This window comes from Phaseolus vulgaris, chromosome 8 (genome assembly GCF_000499845.2).
Source record: "Phaseolus vulgaris cultivar G19833 chromosome 8, P. vulgaris v2.0, whole genome shotgun sequence".
Lineage (NCBI taxonomy): Eukaryota > Viridiplantae > Streptophyta > Magnoliopsida > Fabales > Fabaceae > Phaseolus > Phaseolus vulgaris.
The window spans coordinates 16,904,554-16,914,675 of NC_023752.2; the positions used below are offsets into that span (position 1 = coordinate 16,904,554).

Genomic DNA, 10,122 nt, shown 5'->3' on the forward strand with positions numbered 1-10,122 from the left:
ATTTCATTTTCTTTATATGTACAAACTTTCTCATGGTCACAATTACAGCTTTGACAAATAATAAATATATAACCCTCTCAAATAAGAGAATGCACAAGTAAACTAGAAATATTATAAACAAAATTGGCACATACACTCACAAGTAAATAGTGGATCAATGACAAAAAGCATTTGCATGTGGTGGGAAAAAACCCTAATCAAATCACAAAGTGCACAACCAAAATCCTATTTATACAATATTTTAATCTCTTTGTCAATAATTAAACACAACAACATTAATCAAATAATAGTGAATATCATTGACCTTAAGTAAATGCAAAACCAACGAACTCCACCAATCCACCAATCCATAGCGACTCAAATGAGAAGCAACCACTACCAATGTATTCTTCAAAAGTCACATCTTCAAATTTCACCAACAAACCATCGATCCAAAATGCATGCAGTCAACTAATTTTCACTGAGAAAACAATGTCCAGCTTAAAAGATAATTATCAAATTAAAATCATGATTGTTCTTCGTTAACTAATATAATGAACTTAAAAAATTGCATTGACTCCTTTTATATTAAATTGAACGAAGTTGAGACTTTTTTTATAAATAATCAAACTAAATTGGAAAAAAATAACAAATAGAGGGGGGAAAACTATTTAACCTATTTTTTATCTTTAGAAAATGGACTTGTGCCAAAAAAAGTCCTTTTCTACCTGTCATGTGCTAATGATTGATCTGCATGTAGTTTTTATGCCGTATCTTAGTTCAAGACAGTCTCAGTCACTAAATTTCCAAATTCTTCTATTTGTTTGGATCATGGGAATTTGTCCCTCACCGTCGTCATCGTCTTCTACGGCGTCGTCTGATTCTTCAACCAGCGCAAAGGCGTGGATTGTCCATGGAATTGTGGCAGCAGTGGTGATTGCAGCGGCGGGTGGGTACATGCGCTTACTTGACGTGATTTAACAACTTTCGGAGGTGGGTTTGGGTTCTGGGCATTATACCCGACCGATATGCCTCTTCTCGGTGTTTGGGAAAGCCTCTCGTTCAAATCCTTGGCAAGCCCATCACACAGAACAAGGGAGAGGGTAAAGCTGGCGGCAACCTCGGATCAGGTTGTGGCAGCCGATGAAAACATTGCTCACAACTGTCAAGAATTTGGAGATGATGTTACTATGAAATCAGAATCTTGCAGAAATGGTACTGAGCGCTGCAATGAAGCCAAAGAGAAGCCTGGGGAAAATTATGGTATTGTTGTCAAAAATTGAGGGTGATGAACCAACTTATTGAACCTGAGAAAATTGACGGTGTTCTGAAACCTTTGCGGGGAGCTCCAGATGCAGTGTTCAGCAATGCAGTAAAATCTTTAAAGCCTGAAGATGCTGATGACCCAAATAGAGTGAAATGTGCGGTAGATAATGGTGGTTATGCAATCACGAGGATTAGTCCCATTCAGCAAGTCAGGGATTAATCCCGTATTTGCTTCATTTGGGATTCAGAGCTATAATGCAAATCTTTGCAATTAAAGGAGGAATTTTAGCCTCGTCTTTCTTCACATGGCTATTTTTATTATTATCAAATATTATACACATTTATGAGCACTATGAATCACTTTCATGCACTATGAATCTTAAACTCCTTTTGCAGATGGAATTCACAATTTACAATCTCCAGCATACATGAAGTCTGTTGTCAACGTAAAAAATAGGCATATACTTGGATTTATTTGAACCCCGCAAGCTTATCAAAGAAAAAGCTACTTTTGATTAAAATAAAAGCCATATATAAACCAGATACAGATAAAAATATGGTATTGGCAACCATAAAAGTTGAAATGAATTACAGCAATCATAACCAAGATGCTTTGCAACTAAATCTAAACATGAACAAAACCTTGCCCACTTCAATTTCATGACAAAAGAAACATAAAATACTGCCTAATAATGCTGGATCATGAGCCACATCACACTATCAACACAGTATTCTTAAAACATTAACCCCACTGTCAAGGCAAGCATTTACCAAGAATGACTAGAGCACCCTTCGCAATCATGCCTGGTTTGCACCACCCCTTGTACGTCCACCCATTCGGCCCCTGCCACGTCCATAACCCCTTCCTCCACCTCTGCCTCTTTCATACCCACCACCTCTGCCACCTTCATACCCACCACCCCTGCCACCTTCATACCCACCACCCCTGCCACCCTCATAACCACCACCCCTGCCACCCTCATACCCACCACCCCTGCCACCCTCATAACCACCACCCCTCCCACCCTCATAACCACCACCACCCCTACCACCTTCATAACCACCACTACCCCTACCACCTTCATAACCACCACCACCCCTCCCACCTTCATAACCACCACCACCACCCCTCCCACCTTCATAACCACCACCACCACCCCTCCCACCTTCATAACCACTGCCACCCCTCCCACCTTCATAACCACCACCACCCCTCCCACCTTCATACCCAGCACCTCCACCCCTGCCACCATCATAACCCGTACCTGTTGCAAAATGCGACAGTTTAAGGATAAGATTAAACCTGGACAAGCATCTTCCAAGACACATACTTCAGACACTGACACAAGACCAGATAAAGAGTAGACAAAACGCTTTTCCATAGACGAGAAGAAAATAAACCCACATTAGCTCTTTACACCACCAAAGATAGAAAATCTCATCATCACAAAAAATGAAGAGAATAAGTATCAAATAAACTTACCACGATAACCCCAACCTCTACCTCGCCCACCACCTCGTCCCCTATTTGAATACCCCCCATTATCTGTAAAGGACAAAGCACAAATAAAAAGTCTAATAAAAAAGAAAAGTATATAAACATTCCAAAAATAAGATGAACAATTAAAGTAAATGAAATGCTTAATCAAAAAGAAAAGTATATAAACTTCCAAAAATAATATGAACCACCAAAGCATTACAACTCAGTGAACAGAATGGATAATACCTTGATAATTTGCATAACCCCCCTGGTAGTATCCATATCCACCTTGATAATTTCCATAACCACCTTGATAGCCATAACCACCCCTTCCCCAATTCCTTCCTCTTCCTCTACCCCGACCCCGACCTCGTCCTCTTCCATATGAGTCTAATTAAGATATTAGATGTGCTGAAAGTTAGAAATTATTGTATTTAACATTTTCACCATTAATTATTGTAGTAGCTATATGCAGATCACCTTCATTTCCAGCATTATATGGAACACGTGCTGGTTTTATAGGTTGCTGCTGATAATTGGAGTGTGGCTTTGGTTGTTCCACGTTACTTGGAGATTGATAACTGTAAACAAATCCCAATCGTATAGACAACAGCCCCAGATTTTTCAGATCAAACAGCCAGAAAAGGATTCCAAATATAGGCTTGAAAATTATCTTTAAAGGCCATTTTCAAAGGCAATAAATCAACTGAATAAAAAGATTGAAAATAGGATACCAATTTTGTTAAAAACTCACCCAGGAGAATTTTTGTTTAATTCTCTAGCTGATAAGGTGATTGAGATCATAGATACATGTCGAGTCATTTCCACACTGCATTAAATGTTGATGTTCAATCTTAGCCACCAAATATACAAAGATTGTGTGCAGATTAAAACTTCATATAACACTTACGGTACAAGACCCTCTTCAATGGGTTCCCACACATCGGTTATACTAACTGAGCTGATGCCAGTATCTTGGTGCAGCCTGGGAATTCTCTTCTGTTTAAGATGACAGATAGCCAACAATGAAAAAAACAAACTGAATTTTAATTTAGCTCATTCTCTATATTATATTATATTAACTTTAAAGCAACCAGTTATCATAGATTTATATGTCAGGTAACCTTCTCGTTTTTACTACCAATTATCTTAGGGATATTTGCAATTTTTGCATGTTCAACTCTTACTAAAAACATAAGCCAGACAGTCATTTGCATGCATTTGAAAGTATATTCAAGAGGCACAACAAGAACATCTTTCAAGGAAATATAACCTTTAAAATCTCGGCAATGGCAACTGTCTTGCTGATTGCTTGTCCCATTGCCTTTAATACAATCTCTTTTGCATGCTTTTCCTGGATAAATTACAACAGAAAAGAAAGCATAAGAAAGCATAAAAGGACCAATGACTTGATGAAGCATGTAAATCATGATAATAAAAGATGGGGAGATGCACATATATTAGTGTAAATAGTTTTAGTTATTCATGACTTATACATAGTTAACAAAAATAGTTAAAAATAACTCAGACAGATTACATTTACTACAAGAACCATGACAATTTTTTTAACTAACCAGGCCAATCACAAGCTTCAACAAGTCAACCAAAACTATAAATTTTTTTCCATTTAAAAGGTGAGAGAAGCTTGAATCAATATATTCTCACAATCTAACTAAGCAAAACGTTCTCACAATCAAACTAATATCTTGAACATAAATGTGAGTGATTAACTAACTAGAAATGTTCCCTGAATGGAGAAATGAAACTTATATAACAGGTTAACAAAAGGATATATAAATTATAAATTAAAGTACATATATTAGTATCTAGAGATAAAGTGAACAAAAGCCATTAATTCACAATAGCACCAATAACAACACATTACACTGGACCAAATATATAGCAAAACAGGTTTAAACAAGTTTGGCGTATGTCAAAACATGCATTCATAAATCATAAAATAAAGCAACATGCATGAATCTCAAGCAAAATTTGCATTATGTTAAATATAAAACAATATTAAACAATGCAATGTCAACAAAAGAGTTGGATGATCTCATTTTTAAGAGGATTTGAAAATAACACAGCAGACAGATTCTTTTTATTGCAAACTAAATGTTGTCAGTTGTGGCACAGTGTGGGTTGGAATTGATGAAACAATTTAAAGCACTGTGGAATCTACCCACCATAACATGCACAGAACCATCATGATTACAATTTATAAAAGATTTCTAATTGAATTTGGGATTGGAATTGTAAATTACCAATTACTATGGTTCTTGTTATAAGTGAAACTGTTGAGTGAGCAAGAAAAATAAAGATAACATAACATTGGGAAAGAATTCAATCAGAAGAATGTAGAATAAACACCTATAATGAGAAGATGATACCAGCTCATAATAGAAAGTGTTGTAATGATAGAGAACCAACAAAGGCACCAGAGCAAAAAATAAATAAATGGAAGATAACATGGTTAAAATGGTCATTAACAATACAAAAGAGCATACTAATTTGATCTTGTGTATTTCGTGGCAGAGCTCAAGGCATTGTTTGATATATGTAGCCAATCTCATCAAGTGCAATAACGATTGACAATATGATTTCCTAACTATTTCAAGTCCTTATATTTCTATAACATAACTTTCTAATTAACAAACACAACATACTTCATTTATACCATACTCGTTTAAATTCTCAGTATGTTTGTATACATATATGTGGATATATGTATGTGTATATAAATATGTATATATTTATGTGTGCGTGTAAATAACACATAATTGAAATCTTAGAAAAACGTAATAGAAGTGAGGGTTGAGTAAAGGAACAGAGGGTAACTAGTGGACTGCACAGAGCTTGGTCAATTTTAAGTAGCAGGGGTAGCAATCAATGGTGTTGTAGAGACCAGATAAATGAAGGGATTAGCCATAAATAGCAAGGTGATCAGTTAGCAGGAGTTCTTGAAGATGGATGAAATTTGATGCAGTTGGCTTTAAATGTTAATAGGGGAGGAAAATGAACAACTCAAGGCCTCGGGTTTTCTGGTGCCATATATGCTGGGGAAACTAAAAAAATAATAGAGTAAGGTCAGTGGGAGAAAAATATGGGTTCAGAAAGGATGCAATAGCATCGCAAACAGCTCTAAAAGGATACAATTAGTGTGACGAACAAAACCTCTAAATGCTTCCAGACTGAAAATCCATGGCGGCCACCAGCCACAAAGAGCTGCAATGGTGCTATTAAATTTGCATGTAATTGGTGACACGTTTTAGCATGCTTCAATAGTTTGAAAAGCTAGGGTAATCTACAAAAACCTAGTACATATCCGTAGCACAGCTTTTTAGTGTGCTTCCCCAAAGTTTTCAAATTGAAGCCACAACACTATGATTTTGAAGGTTATGGTGGACATTGTCATTCTCCTCTTCATTCTCATAATCCTCTATTTTGTTCAATATATTGTCTTTATCTACTGTATATTCTCATAATCCTCTATTTTGTCCAATATATTGCATGGATGAGGTCAATTGATATTCCATCAAATTTGAATTTCATAACTGTGTTGCATCTTTTATTTATCTGTGGGGATTAGTTTAGCCCATTTTCATCGAGTTTAATGATGCAGGTTCATGGTACTGGTGCTGACTTGGACACAATATGCATTAGACCTTCCTAGGTGAATCGGGAGGGAAGTTGGGAATGCAAATATTTTTGTTGGTGTGGTCCATCAAAATATTATGTTTTTGTAACTGACTTTTCATGTTTTCATTAACATGAGGATTTTTTCTACGCATTGCATGATATCCTAGCTAACATGGAGGAGGTCTCTAAATTGCAACCAATTCCAAATGCTCATGTCCCAGTTATTAAATTCAAGTTTGATGGAATATCTATTGACCTCATCCATGCAATATATGTATATAAGCAAATATACAGTAGGTTAAAGACAATGTATTGAACAGAATGACGAGGATTATGAGAATGAAGAGGCAGTGTCCACCATAACCTTCAAAATCATAGTGTTGTAACTTCAAACCTTGACTTTTCCTATTGCATGGAATAACCACCAATCAAAGCCAATTTAAATCAGTCCTGGAACAAAAGGCATAACACATGCATAGTACATCACCCCATTCCATAATTACAACATTAAGCACCATGTTTGTTACATCATAATAAAACAAGACACATCGATCATCGATCATCAAAACATAAACCCCAAATAGTGAAACAAAACAAAAACACCATCAAAGCATATAGCCAACAAACAGAACAATCCAGAAACTGAGAATATCTCAATACTCAATCCACAGTAAATGCATTCTATCGCAAATAAAGGTTTCCATAACCAAAGGCCAAACGAAAACAAACGCAAACACAAAATGCCACCAATCACAAACCAAACCTCATCAATCAAAACCACCACACACCAGCATTCAGCAAATAACCAAAAAAACAATGACCAAAACCGAATCCCAAAGCCCGAAAATGCAACCCTGGAAGAAAACCCCAATCAGCAGAAAATGCAAGGGTTTCTCATTCTGCGGAATCATCGACGCATTCACGAAACGGTAAGTGAACATCAAAGGACCTGAAGAAGCGAAGAGGCATAGGTGATGTAGTTGCGAATAGCACCCTGAGTCGTGATTCGGATCTCATTCTCGTTGATAGGAGACTCTGGCTTCGGCTTCTCCACCTTCTGATACCTATCCATGGCTATGCCAAGAGAGAGAGAAACAGAATAAAAGATGAATAGAACGTGAAACACTGAGACTGAAACCCTAGCGTTAAAACCCTAGGGAAGAAGAAGAGAAAAGAAAATAGAATAGAATAAAAGGGTAAAGTGTTTTCTTAAACCTCAGGCTCCGTATTATGCTCAGGTTTGTTCACTCTATTCTGCAGGTGCACGCGCCTATCTTATACTCCTCTCTCATCCTCCCCCGTGCATTCCACGCACGGCTGCGATTGATTTTCTTCGGACCTTCTTTTTTTGTTCTCGGATAAAGAACCTTTTCTTTCCTTTTGCAAAAACGGGTAACGGGATAGGTTGTTTCGCAAGCGTGGTACATGTGCTTTCCTTGTTAAGCACATAGTTTTTTTTATTATTATTTATGCATATAATATATTTTTCAATTAAAGAGAAACTAATAATCCAATTCAATTAAATATAAAAATTGACTTAACTTAGGATGATGAGATATATATAAAAATTAAAAAACATTAATTAACCACTTACGTAATTTGACTCAATTTTCACAATAAGAGCCAAAATCTAAAGAAAACATTTTTTGTTGTTAGGTTTCTCTAATAAAATGGTTTGGTTCAATTTGAGTATCCCTATTTTAACATATTTTTTCCAGAATTTTCTTGAACGTAAAAAACACTTGTGAAAATTTTGCCCCTCCTTTAATTTTATGTGAATCCCACTTTTTTATTTAATTAATTGCACATATAGTTTTCTAATTTCAACTTGTAATTTTAACTAAGAGGATATAATCATTTAAAAATGTTATTAACGCCATTAATTTAAGTAATATATTGAAATAATAAAACAGAAAAAAAGGTATACTATAATCTCTCTAACTCAATATTTTCAACTATCTATTATTGACTTGATGAATCTTATTTCTTATCTAATTATTCTCTATTATGATTTCTTTTTAATTTTTAATAATTTTAAATGTCAATACAGATAACTTAGAAGAAATGTGTTTAGAAAGCATGATATGCTAACATTTTTCATTTATATATATATATATATATATATATATATAAAAGTTAAATTCAAAGGACAAAAATTTATTAAATAAAAAATAGTTTTGATAGTGTATACATAATATTTAAGATGAAAAAGAAATTCAATATAAAAATGTGAAACATGATTAAAATTGAGATTTGAGACTTTAAATTCTCAAAATAAAATAAAGTTCAATGTGAAAAAAAGTATAACAAACAAATTTGAAATAATAAATAATTTAAAAATTTAAATAAAAATAAAATATCTTATTATTGTTCATAGTTTTATAATATTGGTTACATAATATTATATATATATATATATATATATATATTATATTATGACAAGTAAATTTTACAATTTTTTAAGTATTTCACTTTTACTAATTTTTTTATAACCCAAGTATCCCATGTGATGAACAATTTTGCATGAGCTAAATAAGATAATTTTTAATAATTCTTATATTAATTCATCTATATTTCAAAGAACTTTAGTCTATATCATTTTCATAATATTATAAAATAATTTACTACTTTTGAAAAAATATTTAACTTTAAATTTGGGTTTAATGCTTTTTTTTAACATTATTAGGTTTTTATTTTACATTTTTATCATATTATTTTAAAAAGATAGTATAGAACTTAATTAATACTATATGGTATTGGAAAGCTTTACAAAATACAAAATAAATTAGTAAGATTATATATAATAAATATTAATAATATTTAATAAAATTTATATATTTTATCAAGTCAATTTTAATACTGACATACTATATTTAGATTTTTCTTCTTTATTTCATAATTTTTTTTTCTTTTTGTCATAAATAATTTCATAACATAACAAGGATCAACCAACTTCTTATGCAATATATGTGACGTCAAAAACAGCTCAAAACATAATAAAATAATATTTTAAATTCTTTTGTAAATTTTCATAAATATTTTATGAAAATGTACAATCAAAAGACAATTTTACACTTAGAAATACAATTTATTAAAGAACTTCAAAAACTTAGTTTAAAAGTCATTTAAGTTGGCACAAATGCAATACACATGTAGGTTTAACTAGATATGAAAAAAAAAAATACTCCAAGATTTTCACATAAGATAGTTTAATAGCACAAATTACATCAAATTTAAACATATTGAGTTTTCCTAGGCAGATTAACTTACAACATTAGAACTAGGTTACTCATTATAAAAGATTGCCTCTGTATACAAGGTTTAAGCTCTCTCTTCTAGGTAGTTGTTAATGAACAAAACAACCTTGTTATAAACCTTTTAAGGCATAGAAAATTTGTAACAGCTCATAAGATCGTCTTCTTTATCATCTAACCCTGAGTCTGAATCTTCCCAGGTTACTATTAGACTTTTTTTTTCTTAAACTTGGATTTTCTCTTAAATTTAGGACCTTAATCTGCATATGCCCAGTTTTCTTATCGTCAAAGTGATATCTTGTGAGGCTTCATTTTTTATTTGTTGAACAAAGTTTCCTTTCTCCTTTGAAGAACTATCTTGTTTCCTTGTCCTCTTTATTTAAGTATATGCTTAAATTTTCAGGGACCTAAGAGATACGTCCTCTTCTTCTATTAAACTTTTGAGAGTTTTAATCTCCTTTACATAACAAGAGTAAATTGACCTTAGCTTTAAGACCTCTATCA

General features: G+C 33.4%; 1 protein-coding gene and 1 pseudogene across 2 annotated transcripts; one reads left to right on the plus strand and one right to left on the minus strand.

The window, feature by feature from the left end:
* Positions 1-807: 807 nt before the first annotated feature.
* On the plus strand, positions 808-1,520 carry LOC137824663 (3-deoxy-manno-octulosonate cytidylyltransferase, mitochondrial-like; annotated as a pseudogene).
* A 215-nt stretch (positions 1,521-1,735) lies between these two features.
* LOC137826004 (uncharacterized) lies at positions 1,736-7,761 on the minus strand. Of its 2 annotated transcripts, XM_068631842.1 has the most exons (9): positions 7,580-7,761; positions 7,314-7,438; positions 3,999-4,079; positions 3,636-3,724; positions 3,480-3,554; positions 3,206-3,306; positions 2,972-3,115; positions 2,729-2,791; positions 1,736-2,510 (listed from the first exon to the last, which is right to left on the minus strand). In XM_068631842.1, exons 2-9 carry the CDS (start codon positions 7,434-7,436, stop codon positions 2,044-2,046), a joined length of 1,143 nt encoding a protein of 380 aa, XP_068487943.1. In that variant the 5' UTR covers positions 7,437-7,438; positions 7,580-7,761; the 3' UTR covers positions 1,736-2,043. The 2 variants fall into 2 exon arrangements, with proteins under 2 accessions (XP_068487943.1, XP_068487942.1); XM_068631841.1 differs by lacking the exon at positions 7,580-7,761 and having other exon boundaries at positions 7,314-7,566.
* Positions 7,762-10,122: the final 2,361 nt, after the last annotated feature.